This window comes from Rana temporaria, chromosome 8 (genome assembly GCF_905171775.1).
Source record: "Rana temporaria chromosome 8, aRanTem1.1, whole genome shotgun sequence".
NCBI lineage: Eukaryota > Metazoa > Chordata > Amphibia > Anura > Ranidae > Rana > Rana temporaria.
Genome location: NC_053496.1, coordinates 54,437,911 through 54,455,796, shown reverse-complemented (window position 1 = coordinate 54,455,796; position 17,886 = coordinate 54,437,911). Strand labels below are relative to the sequence as shown.

At 39.7% G+C, this 17,886-nt stretch overlaps 1 protein-coding gene across 1 annotated transcript in view; it reads right to left on the bottom strand.

Moving 5' to 3' along the window:
- The window catches only part of DNTT (DNA nucleotidylexotransferase), a 114,651-nt gene that overhangs the window by 8,671 nt on the left and 88,094 nt on the right, over positions 1-17,886 (bottom strand). The window contains exons 4-6 of the mRNA XM_040322156.1: positions 14,174-14,344; positions 12,295-12,366; positions 601-724 (exon numbers count right to left, since the gene is read on the bottom strand). Of these exons, the coding sequence (XP_040178090.1) occupies positions 601-724; positions 12,295-12,366; positions 14,174-14,344 (367 nt within the window). The remainder of the gene's footprint in view (positions 1-600; positions 725-12,294; positions 12,367-14,173; positions 14,345-17,886) is intronic.

The following is a 17,886-nucleotide window of genomic DNA, read 5'->3' as shown; positions in this document are numbered from 1 at the left end:
AGTGGTTAATGAAGAATGGATAATTTGTTCATGGTAATCTTTAAAAATATTTGGGTAAATTAAAACTGAACCCCTGGCAGCTATACAAGACATACATTAATACAGCATTGTATTCATTATTAAATCATCAAAAGCATGTTTAATGCAACTAGTAATTATCTTAGTATAGGTAGGGAAGGGGGTGCAGCATTTGAAATCAATCAACAGCTCTGAATGCAAATATGCAGAAATGGAAACATTTGATAGATGAGCTCGCCAGTCTTCTGCTGCTCCTTCACTACCCTATCAACAGACTGGGGATGAAGAGATAACACATTATATTTCTTAGTAGAGGAAATCCCCTGGTTCTACTTTGTGACGGGGCTGTCGTAATCCCTGGAGTGAATGGTAAGAAGTGAAAATATTTTGGCAGGTAAAACTGTACATTCATATGTATTTTATCTGTGTATTTAGATGTTTGTCTGGAGTTCAGCTTTAACCTAGTAACTATTCATCTGACCCCTTCAAATTGGTGACTCTAAATATGACCTAGTGAGGATTCTTAGGTAACACAGGTAGGAAACTAACATACATAAAAACTCAACAAGCTAAAAGATTTACCATGTTTCTGCATTCTTGTAAACGTCAAACACTTATTACTTCTTATATCTTCTAATGTCCGGTAACCCATTCTGTACCACTTCTCTGCAGTCTTCAGTCCCACTCCAAAGACAGATGTAAATATCTGTAGGAAGAATCAAAGTTCTAAATATTTACACAAAATTTCAGAGCATATTGGCCCCTATAAAGGATAATCAGGGGAGGATGGTTACAAGTTACAAGAAGAAGGCAACTGTAATAAATACATTCTTCCTCCCGGTTTTTAAAAAGGAAAAGGAGGGGTTTAATAGTGCCCAAAAAAGACTAAAAACTTAAAACTAGAACTAAAGACAATTTTTTGGGGATAGTGCAAATTTTCTTTCTCCATCTGTGTCCCGTTTCGGAGATTTCCCTTCACTTCCTGTCCCATAGCCAAACAGAAAGTGAGAGGAAATCCCTGAAAATCCAGTGGGGACCCCCAGGTCACCAGAACTAGTGTCCCTATTGGAAGATTTCCTCTCTATTACTTTTCTGGGGACAACACAAAACTTTCACTTTCAATGATAACAGTAAACAGGGTGAATAGAGAAAGGGGCAGAGACAGCAATAAAAACTGACACTCTCTTTCCAAACGTTTTTTGAATTGCCTTTAGTTATACTTTAATGTGAATAAATCATTAGTACCAGATGGCTTACATCCGAGTGTCCTCAAAGAATTTAGCCATATAGCCAGACTGTTATTCCTAATTTTTAGGGACAGCTTATTAACTAGAATGGTACCAGCTTATTGGCAAAATGTTAACACGGTACCAATATTCAAGAAAGGACCAATATATATATACCTGGGAACTACAGACCAGTCAGCCTAACATCAATAGCATGTAAAGTATCAGTGGGGACGATAAGGGACCATATCCAAGAATTTGCTTATGAAAACAGCATCATTAGTAGTAACCAGCATGTATTTATGAAAGATCGTGCTTGCCAGTCCAATTTGTTAACATTCTATGAGGAAGTGATGTGTCATCTAGATAGAGAAGGGCCTGTGGACGTGGTGTATCTGGATTTTTCCAAAGCATTCGATGCAGTTCCCTATAAATCAATTTACAAATTAAGGTCTGTTGCCTGGATAGAAAACTGGTTACAGGAGAGTGGTGCTAAATAGTGTATACTCTGAGTTGTCTGGAATTGTAAGTGGGGTACCCCAAAGCTTTGTCCTGGGACCAATTAATTCTGTTGAATTTTTTCATAAATGATATAGAGGTTGGTATAAATAGTTCAATCATGGTGTTTGCTGATGATACAAAGCTAAGCAGGGTAATAACTTTATAGTGGTATATAGAAACTTTACAGGAAGACCTTGATAAAATATAGGGATGGGCAAATACGTGGCAAAATGAGATTTAGCCCTGGTTCACACTGGGTACGATTTGGAACGATTTGACATGCGATTTGACATGTCAAATCGCATCTCAAATCGGCGGCAATTGTCTGCAATGGCACTGTCCTAATCAGTGCGACGCCGCATCTGCGATTTCAAAAAGTAGTTCCTGTACTACTTTTTGCGATTTCGGGCCGCGATTTACATTAAATTGCGGCCGAAATCGCGCAAAATCGCGGCAAAATCGCGGCCGCAAATTCGCAGCAGTGTGAACCTAGGCTTAATATTGAAAAATGTAAAGTAATGCACTTGGGAGCTAAAAATATGAATGAAAATTACTTTCTAGGGGGAGAACCTTTGGGATGATTGAGAATGAAAAAGGATCTGGGGTTCCTAGTAAATCACAGGCTCAGCAATATGATGCAATGCCAAGCTGCAGCAAGAAGAGTATTAGCATGCATTATAAGGGTATCTACTCAAGAGATACGACTATAATTCTACCACTTTGCAAAACTCTAGTTCGGCCACATCTTGAGTATGCTATCTAGTTCTGGTTATCATTCCTCAGGAAGGATGTACTGGAACTGGGAAGAGTCCAGAGAAGGACAACAAAGCTAATAAGGGGGCTTGAGGACCCCTTTTTAAGGAATAACTACAAGCATTAAACTTATTCTCCCTGGACAAGAGGCACTTATTAAACCCAAAACCATTAAAGCTGATCTGGGGGCTTTAGTATAAATTAATCGTTTGGGCCAAGCTGACACAAACAAACTCTTTCGCTCACTAACATGTGCAGCCACAGGGGGTGGTTGGATAAACTGTATGTAGCTGAGGCTACATACAGTATACAGCACTGTGTAACGGGTGCAAGACAAGACCTTCTTGTCTCGCACCGGAACAAAACAGCGTCAGACTGAGCAGAGCTCAGCAATTTATAGGGAGCTTTGTATTTTTTTTAATGAGTATAAACCTTCATCTGATTGGCTGAGTCAGAAATTGCAACATTGTCAGCCTACCTCTCTATCTCTTAATAATACCTGAAGATGCTACCATGATATACCTTATTCAGATACCTCCTGTTCTGGGGTGACAGTTGTCTCCCAATTTTCTCCCCTTACTGAGACTTCAAATTTGTGTGGGCATTAGCCACTATTGACAAAAGTAAACCAGTCCATAGCAATAATGTGCAGCCCATACTGGAGCGAGTGAACATTGACTGACAGTGAGTGAAAAAGGCTGGAGGAAAGCAAATCAAGTGCTAAGATTAAAAAAGAATATAAAAAACAGAATAAAAAAAACGCATAGTGAAAAACACAATTGTTTATGCTATAAAAGTAAAATGTCTACTTTAAATAAAAGCTGAGATAATACAACGTCATGTGATAATCCTATCCTTGAATTTGCTTATTTTCTCATTTAGATTGTCTTCTTCTTCAGCTGCTGCTGACTGATCCTGAAGTTAAATTAAAGGGCAATAATAATAGGGTTCTTATTAATAAGAGAAAGTGTAAACCAAGCAGCAATTATGTTTTCTTAGTTTTCCATTTCTAGTCTAATGAACTGCAAAGGGGAAAGGTTGATTTATATGTGTATTACATTAATATTGGCTGAAAAATCAAGTATTTTAAATGCGTACTTACAGTGTTTTTTTTTTTTTTTTGCTTTCCAGAAACAATGTTTATGTACTTGCAATATGTCTTTGAACTTGCTTGAAAATGTGACTGCTCCAGGAAGAGTCAATTCCCCTAGCACAGCCCCCCCCCCCCCCACTTGTGTCATAGTCCTCTCCTCTTCTGGGAAAATCTCATTACTGTCTGTGCTGGCCAAGCTCCTTTGCCTCTACCTTCACCTTCTTATACATTTTTTATGTAGCAACTGAGGAAGGAGCACAGGTGAACACCGTAGAGCAACTTTTCCCACCCTGTTTTTTTGTTTTCAATCCTCTTTCTTAAAGAAACATTTTAATAGCAGTTACATAAGTTATCTGAGTGCAGTTTTACATGGTCAGTATTACAGTTGTACAATGGGGAAAAGCATGTGTACTTAAGACCACCTATATTAACAATATCAGTTTGCATTGTATTATCACAACTTTAGATCAAAAGGGAAGAGGAGAAAAGGTGCGGTAGGAGGGGATGGAATAGGAATAGGGGTAGGTGAGAAGGAATGTGATAAAAGAGTGAAGAAAATACAATACAAGGGAAGGCACGAGTGCCGGGGGGGGGGGGGGGGGCTAATGGACCCATGGCTCCATATTGCTTTGGAGTTTTGCCAGCAGTAACAGGGGAACATGGACTAGCTATGGCCTCCCCCTGTCGAATCAGAAGGGTAGAGGAAGAATGATGAGGAGTGATAGAGAAGGCCAAAAAAATTAAAAATAAATTGAAAAAAAAATATTTCATACTCACACGAAATACCTGTTGCTATGCGGATGTTCCTAATCTGCCTCTTCCTTATCCACGGTGGGTCTTATTCCGCATCCTTCTTCTGGGGAATGGGGCGCGCTGCCTTCTGGGAACTGTGTGTATCCCAGAGAGCAGCCGCCCATTCACAAAGAGCCCTCGCGCCTGTGCAGTAGGAAACGGGCAGTGAAACCGCAAGCTTCACTGCCCATTTCCCTTACTGAGGATGGAGGCGCGGGACCTGCAATGATCCGGATCGGCTTTTGGGGGGGTCCATTATCGCGAGCGCCTAGGACAGGTAAGTGTCCTTTTTAAAAGTCAGCAGCTACAGTGTTTGTAGCTGTGGACTTTTAAATTAAAATAATTGCGGGTGGAATCCCGCTTTAAAAAGTGCTACCTGGAGTTTGGCTGCAATTTAGTCAGGTCTATCTAAATTTGCTGGTGCATCCAACGTTATAGAGTGGAGTCACCCTTAAGACAGGAAAGTAAAAAACAAATTCAGCCACCACATTTAAAGATGTTATGCTGCAATTATTTTTTGGGTGGAGAGGGGGGGGTTAGATATGCTTTAAATAATGCTAATGAGATCTGAATCTAAGATTAACATTTTACTATGATTTCTCATCCCTTTTATTAATTTAGTTACTTACCTATTAACACTCTCCAAAACCTCTGATTTCCTTTGAGATATTCTTAATTACAAGGCTTATTATTCCTGGGCAGTCACTTAATGTGGGAGGGGGGTGCATCTATCCATTTCAAGTCAATAAAAATACTCCATCTGTACTTCCCCTTTGAAGCTTTATTTACCCAGCTATACCAATACAACACAGAAGCAGCACAACAATGATGATTTGATCATTCATTTAGTACTATCAGATTTTATTTCAAACTGTTTCTTCCTTGTCCCGCAGCGACCAGATGCAAATTTAGTGCGCAATATGTTTCTGATTGTTTCTAAAGTCAGAGTCAATAAATCTCTTCTTTATGAATGCAATATTTTCCATCATGTCTAGAAACTAATATTTTCTTAGTAGTAAAGAGTAATAAAAAAATGACAATGTTCCAAAGTAATTTAACTTGAATACTGCCCATTCTTATTGAAAAAAGCTTGGTACATTTCCTCCAGACACATTATTGTATTTCTCATTAAACGAGATTTATATCTGCTATTTTTAATTATTTTCCATTTATTATTTTTTTAGGCTTCATCAGAAGACGCTGCAGAGTTTCATTAACAGCAGCCTAACGCAGAGATGAAATTATATTAAATCTAATTCTATCATACAGGACATGAAAATGGCCATATAAAAAGGACAAAACCGTGATGTAATGTGAAATTAATACAATATTATTCTTCATTTAGGAGATTTCTTGTAAATTAATATAATTTTTTTTTTTTTTACACAGAAATATAGAAATACTAAAAGAAAATAATTTTTGGCATTTAGAACTGCTCTTTGAAATAGAACACACTCTACCTTTTCCTCTTCTGAATAAATATCATAGTGTGCAACAATGACAAGCTAAAGTTAAACTGTCAATGGTGAGAGAAGGAACAATGACCACACTCAGTACAGGTTACAGCTGTTCAAAGGGCAAGCTATACGCATATTACAACATTTTCAAAAACTGGTTTGTATAAAAATAACAGAAACAAGTTATAAATGATCAGAGTATAAAATATTAAAAAATATAGGCCCAGATTCATGTAGACGCGCCTATCTTTAGGCGGGCGTAGAGTATCTCAGATACACTACGCCGCCGTATAGAAAGTCTATTCAACATTTTTTATCCAACCACCAGTGCACACTGAAATATTTTGTTTCGGAATTTTGTTTTCGTCCGAAAAATAAATTTATTTAGTTACTCCCGAAATTCGTTTTTTATTTATTTTGTTTCGTTAAAAGATGCATTCGTCCGAAAATCTAAATTAATTAAGGTCGAATCTGTCATTGAAGGCTTATGGTGTCTGTTGAATGTTCTAAGAAGATTCGATGGGGCAGCTAAACTTTACGACGCCGCAATCCTACATTTCCGGTCGAATGTTCTGCCTACAAGCTATAGAAGAATTCTAATGTTGTATGACACTAGTAATAATTATGTTTATAAATTAATATTACTAGTCAACAATTCTTCTGTAGCCTATGGGCTGAGCATTTAACCGGAAATGTATTATTGCAGCATCGTACAGTTTAGCTGCTCCTTCAATGACAGATTCAACATTTGTATGTTTGTCGCTGCTTTGTCGAATCTTCGTCGTTCATGTCGAATGGTCTACCCCAACACTGTCTCTATAATGTCAAATCTTTTCTCTCTGTGTCGAATCTTTCCTCTCTATGTAGAATAATCTTGGACTAATAGAGATAAGGTTAGGCACATTCGACCGCAGATACGATAGACACACATTACTATTGTCAGTGTCATGTCGAATCTCCTATCTGTATCGAACTGTTGTAGCAACGAAAACGAAAATAAACATTTTTTTATGTCAATCTTTCGAATTTCGGATTCTGCACGTTCGTTTTCGTTTGTTAAAACGATAATGAAAATACCCGAAATTCGGACAAAAATTAATTCTATTATGTCTAATAGATTCAAATATCTTTCAATATATTAAATGCCACTCGTACTTTGTATGCTTCCACCTCATGTAGATAGTAAATGCTCACCATATAATATTGACCACAATAATAAATCAAGGTCAAAGTGTGCTTTTGCCCCTTCTTGGGCTATAATTTCCACAGCTCCTCGGACAGATGCCTTCTTTTCTTTGCTGGTAATGCACTCAAGGGCATGTAACATGCAAAACAGAATGGAAGTAAAAGTGCTCTCCGTATACATTTTTATTTTATTTTAATACAACCAAAAAATTAAATGCACTCACATATGGTGAAATGCACATGTGGTGAAATTACTTAATGTTCTAGCAGCAACTTTTGGTGCATTGATTTACAGTGTATATTCGGTCTGAATATTGACTGCGCTGTTTGCTTTGGGTTTTCTTTGGTTTACATCTAAAACCAAAGACAACTCAATGCCCTAGCTCCAGCGATGCCCCCTGCAGACTCAGTGCTCTGTCATCCAGCCCCAGTCCTCTTCAGGACTGAATGCTGCCCAGAGCCATTTAAACCACTTCATATGAACACAGTGCATCATTGGCGAGCCTCCTGGGGACATGTCATAAAGCCACCCTGGACTCACAGGAGAATGCTACATTTTGGACTTGCCTATACCTCCCAACTCTCTCAAATGGGAATCAGGGATGCCTATTAGCAAAAGTATGTAGGCATAGGACACAACCCCTGACACGCCCCTTAAAGGAGAATTGTTAAAAAAAAAAAAGTGCTTTTTTACCATTTTCTTTATATTGGCTTTTGAAATTTACGAATGCAGCAATATAGAATTTGGATGAAAGGTTTAGCACTGGAAAACACTTTTTGATAGCTAAATAGTGCATTTTTATACAGATATATAGATCAGAACAAAATGAGGGACAAATGAGGAGGGACAGAGGGACTTTGTTCTGAATAAGGCACAGTCTCTGGAAATCAAGGTCAGTTGAAAACTATGCTTACCCACTGTCAGAGAAAGAAGAAGATGGCCTGTGACGGAATGGTCTGGGGTGGAAAGTGGGGTTTCCCAGGGTTCTGTCACGGAGTGGGCAACTACATGGCAAATGAGGTTTAATGTAGAAAAATGTAAAATAATGCATTTGGGTGGCAAAAATATGAATTATATATGAAATATGAAAATATTCAATCTACTCACTAGGGGGAGAACCTCTGGGGGAATCTAGGATGGAAAAGGACCTGGGGGTCCTAGTAGATGACAGGCTCAGCAATGGCTGCATGCAAAGCAAACAGAACATTGGCATGCATTAAAAAGGGGATTAACTCCAGAGATAAAATTATAATTGTCCCACTCTACAAGATTATGGTCCAGCCGCACCTGGAGTATGCTGTCCAGTTCTGGGCACCAGTCCTCAGGAAGGATGTACTGGAAATGGAGCGGGTACAGAGAAGGGAAACAAAACTAATAAAGGAACTGGGGGACATTAGTTATGAGCAAAGATTATGAGCACTAAACTTGTTCTCTCTGGAGAGGAGATGCTTGGGAGGGGATATGATTTTAATGTTTTTAATGTACAAATACCGTACTGGTGACCCCACAATAGGGATATAAGTTTTCAGTGAAAGGGGATTTAATAAGCCACGCAGCCATTCACTAAAGTTAGAAAAAAAGCGGTTTAACCTTAAACTGTGTAGAGGGTTCTTTACTGTAAGAGCGGTTAGGATGTGGAATACTCTTCCCCAGGCGCTGGTTTCAGCAGGGAGCGTTGATAATTTAAAAAAACGATTAGATAAGTACCTTTACGACCACAACATACAGGGATATACAATGTAATACTGACATAAAATCACACATATAGGTTGGACTTGATGCACTTGTATCTTTTTTCAACCTCGCCTACTATGTAACTATGTAATGTAATGTAATGTAATGTAACAAGGCCAGACCATCATACCAAAGACTGGAGGATTTAAATATGCAAGAAGATGCGAGAAGACTTTGTGGGGGGAGAGAGAGTTTTCAAAAAACACTGAAGTTGGGCTGTGTGGTGCTCACATTAATAAAGTAACTAGTAAGGGGACTGAATCAGATTACCAAAAATCTGCTGTTTTTAACTCAAAATAGTTCCTTTCTTTGTGAAACGCATTTTCATCTAACAACCAACTCAGCCAGTTGCTGTCTTATCAGCAGTACCTTCAGCCAATCCTCCTTGCTGTTATGGTAGCTTGTTACCACTACTTTCTCTATTTCTAAAGCACTGACAAGGTAAGCAGAAAGTGGTAACTTATTTACCTTATTTATGCTCTACTGCACATGTGTTAAAAACAAGGCCCAGCTGAATCCAGCCCTCCAGGATATTTTATGTGGCCCTTGCACCTCTCTTGCAGCTGCAGCAACCCTCTCATTGTTGCCCTCATCTTATGTCAGCAGTCAGCAGCAGAGAGGAGGACAGAACTCCTCATACAGATCCTGCGCCTCTCTATGCAGCCCCTCCTCTCCACCTCCCCTGGTCTCAGCATTCAGCAGACTCCAGCCCTCCTCTGGCTCTCCTCTAGACTCTTTTCCCAGTAGCAGCACAAGGTAAGGAGGTGCACTGTGATGTAAGGGAGAGTGAGGGACTCTAGTCTTATGCCGCGTACACACAATCGGTCAAAACGATGAGAACGGTCTGATGGCCCAAACCAATTGTGTGTAGGCCCCATCGGTTATTTATCCATCGGTTAAAAAATGCGCTCGTTCTGGTAAAACTAGCGTTTGTTATGGAGATAGCACATTCATCACGCTGTAACAGACTGAAAAGCGCAAATCGGCTCTAACCAAACTTTTACTAACAGGCGGTAACACGGAATCAGCAAAAGCAGCCCCAAGGGTGGCGCCATTGGAATGGAACTTCCCCTTTATAGTGCTGTCGTACGTGGTTTACGTGACCGCATTCTGACACGATCGTTTTTTTAACTGATGGTGTGTAGGCACGACTGACCATCAGTCAGCTTCATCAGACCGTTCTTATCGGATTGACCGATCGTGTGTACAGGGCATTACAGATACAACCAGCCCTCGGAGGAAAACCATAGTGCTGATGCGGCCCTTAATGAAATTGAGTTTGACACCTATCTACTGTATTATAAAATTGCTCTAATGAGCGGAAGCCTTCTTAAATTATTATACATATAGGGTCAGATTCACAAAGGGGATACGACGGCGTTTCTCCTGATACGCCGTCGTATCTCTGTTTCTATCTATGCGACTGATTCATAGAATCAGTTACGCATAGATATCCATAAGATCCGACAGGTGTAATTGTTTTACACTGTCGGATCTTAGGATGCAGTACCGCGGCCGCCGATGGGGGGAGTTCGCGTCCTAAACCTAGTCGGGTATGCAAATTAGGAGTTACGGCGATCCACGACGGATTTTCGCGTTCGCTACGTCGCCGCTAGTCTAGTTTCCCATCGCAAATTTAGTCGTCGTTTTGGGTGCCCTAACTTTAGTCAGCAATCGTATTGCTGTCTAAAGTATGGCCGTCGTTCCCGCGTCGAAATTTAAAATTTAAAGTCGTTTGCGTAACACGTCCGCGGGTCCGGGAATACGGAAGTACGCTACACGCATCGCCGTTCGAAAAAATGACGTCACGGCGCGCAAAGCACGACGGTAATTGCGAAACGGAGCATGCGCAGTAGGTCCGGCGCGGGAGCGCGCCTAATTTAAATGGCACACGCCCATTTGAATTGGCTCGCCTTGCGCCGGAGGCCGCCGGCATAGTTTTCAGCGCAAGTGCTTTGTGAATCAGGCACTTGCGATGAAAACTTGCGGCGGTGTAACGTATCTACGATACGTTACGCCGCCGCGATTCTACGTGAATCTGGCCCATAATACTTTATCACTAGAAATTAGTTGTCTTAGTAAGCACTTGCACTATAAATTCTTTATTCCCCCTTCTCCCCTCCCCCCCCTTTTTTTTGGCACTTGGTGGGTGCACTTATTACTTTGGATTTTTAACAGATTCTACTATGTACCCTATTATTAGGTTTAAAGTAGCTAGTCTTTTTGAATTATTATATTTTTATATTTTATCACTAGATATTAGTTACAATACAGGTTCACTTTAGAGGGAATTAGCACTATGTTTTCTCCCCTCTCCTCTTTTTTAGGGGGGGGGGGTTAATTATTATATTTATATTGGCGTATTATAGACACATGTCACTATGCACTTGCACTTTAGAGGGTATCGTTACTAGAATTCTGGATCCTAAACACATAACACAAAAGAAGGACAATGTGGGGGATTAAGTTCCTCTCACCCCCTCCTCTTCTTTCATCTCCCCCCCCCCCTTTTTTTCTCTCTCTCTCTCATCTCTTTGATCTATTTTGTCTCTCTCCTCTCTATCTCTCTCCCCCTCTTTCCTATTTCACTCACCCCCCTAACTAGTGGATATAGACTATGGGGACCATATGGTTGGGTATATCTTACATAGGATGAGTAGAATTTCCAGTATAACTACTATCAATATTATTAGTCTATTTTCAATGTGAAGGGTATATGTGTTTTAAGTATTTTTGTATTGAAACGTATGTAATGTAATGTTAAAAAAGTTTAATAAAGAAAATATTATAAAAAAAAAAATTGCTCTAATGTGTATAAGGTTCATTTTTTAGCAATGAGTGAAATGCATTGAGTTGATGGTGAAGGTAAATTAAACAAAGGTGGTTTTTGGTGGTTTGTAATGGACTTTAACTAGCTCCTAAGGTTTATCTATCTATTATCCTAGATTTGTTCTTGTGCCAAATATGTCACCTTGTTAACTGAGTATATTATTATTATACACGATTTATATAGCGCCAACAGTTTACGCAGCCCTATACAATGTAGAGGGTGGACAGCACAGTTACAGTACAGTTTAATACAGAAGGTACAGAAGGGCCCTGCTCGTAGATCTTACATTCTAAAAGGACGGGGTGGTGGTACAAAAGGTAAAAGCTGCCAAGAATGATTTGATGGGGGTAGCATAGTATATGATGATAGATATTGAGAAACAAAGGAACCCTAAGCTTTCATAGAAATGGACAATAAAATGTGAAAAAATATTTAAATATTTTCTAAAATGATTTTTTTTTACTTTTTCTTTTCAATAGTATTATTATTTTTCACTTTTTTTTGTTTATCATTAAAGCCATTGAGTACAATGTCAATGCTGCCTGGCATGGTAACCCTGTTGGCTTTGTTAGTAAATGTTTTTCAAGTAAATTTCCCCTAAGCAGTCCAAATAGTGAACTTTTTTAATAACATTTTGGGGAAGACAAAGAGATCATAAATGTTCTCCCTACTCACAACATACAAACGAAATTGCCTTTGATTACCTTAAATGATTTATATCTCTCTGCACTTATCACTTCCTCGACTATGGAGCATTTTCCATCTTCAAGAATCTCCTAGAAATAAAATCATTGTAAGTTAAATAGGTTCATTAATACTGTACAAAATAAGGTCCCTTGGCATGGACCATAGGGTGAGTACATGGATTTAAAACTGGCTACAAAGGCGAGTTCAGAGGGTGGTGATAAATGGGGAATATTCGGAATGGTCAGGGGTGGGTAGTGGGGTCCCCCAGGGTTCTGTGCTGGGACCAATCCCGTTTAATTTGCTCGTAAACGACCTGAAGGATGGGGTAAGCAATGCAATCTCTGTATTTGCGGACGATACTAAGCTAAGCAGGGAAATAACTTCTCCACAGGATGTGGAAACCTTGCAAAAAGATCTGAACAAATTAATTAACTACACAGCAAACGTAAAATAATGCATTTGGGTGGCAAAAATACAAATGCAATCGATACACTGGTAGGAGAATCTCTGGTGGAATATAGAATGGAAAAAGACCTGGGGGTCCTAGTAGATGATAGGCTCAGCAATGGCATGCAATGCCAAGCTGCTGCTAACAAAGCAAACAGAATGTTGGCATGCATTAAAAAAGGGGATTAACTCCGGAGATAAAACAATAATTCTCCCGCTCTACAAGACTCTGGTCCGGCCGCACCTGGAGTATGCTGTCCAGTTCTGGGCACCAGTCCTCAGGAAGGATTTACTGGAAATGGAGTGAGTACAAAGAAGGGCAACAAAGCTAATAAAGGATCTGGAGGATATTAGTATGAGGAAAGGTTGCGAGCACTGAGCTTATTCTCTCTGGAGAAGAGACTCTTGAGAGCGGATATGATTTCAATTTACAAATCCCATACTGGTGACCACACAATAGGGATAAAACTTTTTGCGGAATGGAGTTTAACAAGACATGTGGCCACTCATTAAAATTAGAAGAAAAGAGGTTTAACCTTAAACTACGTAGAGGGTTCTTTACTATAAGAGCGGTAAGCGTATATTGATTGGTTTGCGCAAAAGTTATAGCATTTACAAAATAGGGGATAGTTTTATGGCATTTTCATTATTATTATTATTGATTTACTAATAATGGCGTTGATCTGTAATTTCTATCGTGACTGTGGCATTATGGCGGACACATCGGACACTTTTGACGCTATTTTGGGACCATTGTCATTTATACAGCGATCAGTTCTATAAAAATGCACTGATTACTGTGTAAATGACACTGGCAGGGAAGGGGTTAACCACTAGGGGGCGAGGAAGGGGTTAAGTGTGTCCTAGGGAGTGATTCTAACTGTGGGGGGGCTGGGCTACCAGTGATACGGACAATGATCACTGCTCCCGATGACAGGGAGCTGTAGATCACTGTCCTGTCACTAGGCAGAACAGAGAAATGCCTTGTTTACATAGGCATCTCCCGTTCTGCAGCTCCGTGACACGATCGCGGGACATCGGCGGACATCAAGTCCACGGGTCCCGTGGGCACGGTCACGGAGCTTGTGACATATATAGTCGTTAGGCGGTCGGCAAGTGGTTAAAGAAAAAAATCTTTTAGAACCACTTTAATTTAAATGTAATGATCCTTTTAAAAAGCAAGAGCTTTACTACAACAAAGTTGTTTTGCTTTAAAAAGTTGACACTGCTGCCAAGTGCGGCAACCATTCACAATTATTAAGCGAGTGTAGACAAATTATAGCTGTCTTGTGATTGGTTGATTCTGCAGACCATTACAGTCTGCATTGTTTTCTAAAATGAAGCCCTTAGTATATAGTAGTTATATTGCAAAATATTACGGAACAAGATAGATGGTAATAATTTTTTCATGACAAAACCTTCTTTCCCAAATAAACATGGTGTCCTTACTTCAATGATGTATTTCATCTGCTGTCCCAGGTGAGGCAAGCCTTCCACATCCTTCATTGTTACTATAGGAAATGAAAGTGATTTAAGCACAGCTGAGGCTCTCTGATAGGCCTTGCGAGGTCCTTTATTTTCCAAAAATTCATAATTTTCTGCCAAGATATCAAAAGCAATCTAAAAAAGAAAATGGGGAAAATAAATATCTTCTATAATCACGCATCATGCATTATATAAGTATGCTCTCTGTTATATACTGTTCAAAGTAAAATGTTAGTAGCTTTGCAGCCAACTCTCTAAAGAATACCTAAACCCAATCACTAAAATCTCATAAAACTTTTACCATGTTAATATGATTTTAAAGCCTCATGCACACTTTTTCTACAGTCATTAAACTCTCTATCATGTTATCCTATGTGTCCATGCACACATAGGCTGTTATCAGCAGTTTTGGACAGTGGCATTTTTAGCAGTAAAAAAAAAAATGGTAGGTTCTGATGCTGCGCACACACGGGGCCAGATTCACGTATAATCGCGTTAATCTGCGGCAGGGTAACGTATCACATTTACGTTACGCTGCCGCAAGTTCTACAGGCAAGTGCTTGATTCACAAAGCACTTGCCTGTAAAGTTGCGGCGGCATAACGTAAATCCTCCGGCGCAAGCCCGCCTAATTCAAATGATCCGGCAAGGGGGCGTGGATAATTTAAATTAGGCGCGTTCCCGCGCCCAACGTACTGCACATGCGACGTCCCTAAAATTTACCGATGTGCATTGCGCTAAATGACGTTGCAAGGACGTCATCGGTTTCGACGTTAACATAAATGGCGTCCAGCGCCATTCACGGACGACTTACGCAAACAACGTAAATTTTCAAATTTTGGCGCGGGAACGACGGCCATACTTAACATTGACTGCGCCTCATATACCCAGGGGCAACTTTACGCTTCGCAAATCTTACGTAAACGTCATAACTTCACTGCGTCGGTCGGGCGTACGTTCGGGAATTCGCGTATTTTGCTAATTTGCATACTCGATCGGGAAAACGACGTCGACGACACCTAGCGGCGAAAAAAAAATGGAATTTAAGATCCGACAGCGTAAGAGCCTTACGCCTGTCGGATCTTAGGCATTTCTATGCGTAACTGATTCTATGAATCAGGCACATAGATACGACGGGCAGACTCAGAGATGCGACGGCGTATCTCTTTTGAGAATCTGGCCCACGACTGTTTTGTGGGCTTCGTGTGTGGGCTTCAGAGCATTTTTCGGGTTCTGAAAAACGGGCAAATTTTCGGGTTCTGAAAAACGGGCAAATTTTTTTTCGAACATGCTCTATCTTTTCACAACGTTTTTAACGTTGACGTTTTTCGGGTTATAAACAATGATTGTGTGTAGGCTTTAACGACATGAAAAATCTGCGCATGCTCAGAAGCAAGTTATGAGATGGGAGTGCTTGTTCTGGTAAAACTACCGTTCATAATTGAGTAAGCACATTCATCACACTGTAACAGACAGAAAAGCGCAAATCATCTTTTACTAACACAAAATCAGCTAAAGCAGCGCAAAGGGTGGCGTCATCCGAATAGAACTTCCCTTTTATAGTGCCGCGCTTTGCTAGAGCATTTTTTTTGTTCACGGTCGTGTGTAGGCAAGACCGTTTTCAAGTTGAAAAAAAAATCATTTTTTCTAGAGCCTGAAAAACTTTGTTTTTCACAACCTGAAAAATGATCGTGTGTACGCGGCATGAGAGACATTTTTCAGCTGTAAAAATGCTCTAACGCTGATAAACTCTGAGAAACATTGATAAACGCAAACAAAAAAAAACATGTCTCACCAGTATTTTTGGACGTTTTTGATCCATTGAAAAAAATAATAATAATATGTTTTTCAACAAAAAAACGCTAACGCGGAAAGCCACTTAAGAACTGATAATAAACGCTATTGCAAAAACGGTAAAAAACTGCTGCCATTTTTATAACGATCTTCTAATGTCCAGTGTGCTTGAGGCCTAAAAGTTGTTTTTAGTCTTTGTTGCATTTGCAACTTCAAAAGATGCTACCATGTAGGTCGTTGTTCAGGGATTTCCTATTATGAGGGGATAATTGGGGCGAATGTACACAAGCAGCTTTGGCTCACTTTAATCTTTTTGGAGGCATCAATTTTCAATTAATTTATTTGAATTGACCAAGGTTTAAATGTTTGTTTAGTCCAGGGGTGCACATATAAAGGGAAATGCCTACTTTACTTAAGTAGAAATACTTACTTTATCGCTGGCTTTGGTAGGCTCCATGCAAACAGTCCCCTGTAGGCTTCTTTTAAGTGCAATTTGACTGCCAGTCACGTGCTTGACCCCAAAATATGAAATTCATGGTTATTACACAGACCAGAGCTTCAGTGAGAGGAGGAGAGTGCCAGAGCCAGCCAAGTGAGAAGTCAGGTAAGTTAATGTCTGTGCATCTACCCCCTAGACAAACAAGCTTTTAACCCTTGCAATGCAGGTTCCCTGACTACAAGAGTTATTTTGTCACATTTCTGGGGTTCAGGTGTAAAGTTATGTCTATCAATTTCCGACAACATTTGTGTGACCGTGTGTATGCACACAAATTTCAGCCAACATTCCGTCGGAAAAAAAATCCACAGTTTTGTTGACGGAATTTCCAATCGTGTGTACACGGGATTTCCCCTCACTTTGGTTTCTTCTCACTCCTTGTTGTGTCTTTGGAACTGGAAGTGAGGGAAACCTCTTCAATAAAGCACAGGCAGGAATTATAAAACAAAAAAACTACAGGGTTTCTAACCATTACCTACTCTATCCAAAGTTTAAAAAGTCTTGGTTATAAGTAATAGATCATAGGTGTGCGCATTAGGGTGTGCACCCCAAAGCTCAAACATATGTTTGTGTGTATGTGTATATTTACTGATGGTGTCATTAGAGCAGTGGACGGTGTTGTCAGTAGGGTAGAAATCGGTGTCAGTAGGGTAGTGGACGGTGTCAGTAGTTTTTATTATTTTATTTTGTATTCTTTTTTTACAATTTTATTTGTTTCATTTTTTTTTTAATAGGTGGAATATGTGGCACATGGGGTGATTAGGGTGTGCCCAGGCATACCTGGCACAACCTGTGTGCACGCCTATGTAATAGATATTAAATATTTATTATAAGAATGCTATTTTTTTTCTCTCTCTCATATGACCCATTGACACCTAATAAACACACCTTTTGTACCTGTAAAAACAGATGGCCACTGTTTATAAGATTAACGTGTTAGTAGGCGGCACTACTATATATAGTATGTACAATAGTAGGTGGTTAAGTTCAAGAACCGCCTGCAAATCACAGCCTGGCAAGTGAAGCTTAAGGTAACCTCTTATATGGCTGCATTGTGTCATTTGACATTTGGGTAATGCTAAGCTGGCTCTTTGTCGTGAATCCTTCACTCCTTCAAGTCCAGAGGGCACATTGCTTTGGAAACAAATTTCTAAAAAATATAGCCACACTTAAACAGCATTGCCAAATCAATGCCATTTCAATGTATCCGGTGTGTTGAACGGGCAGTTATATATGATAAACACATTGCACCTTGTGATTCTAAAATGAGCTCAACTTTAATGTGCTGCTTTTACTTCTTTTTATATGTATAATAAGAAGTCTCCAGACAAATGGGACACTTCACACTGCTTCAGGCAGCTACATTTTTTTTCCAGAGGACTATCAAA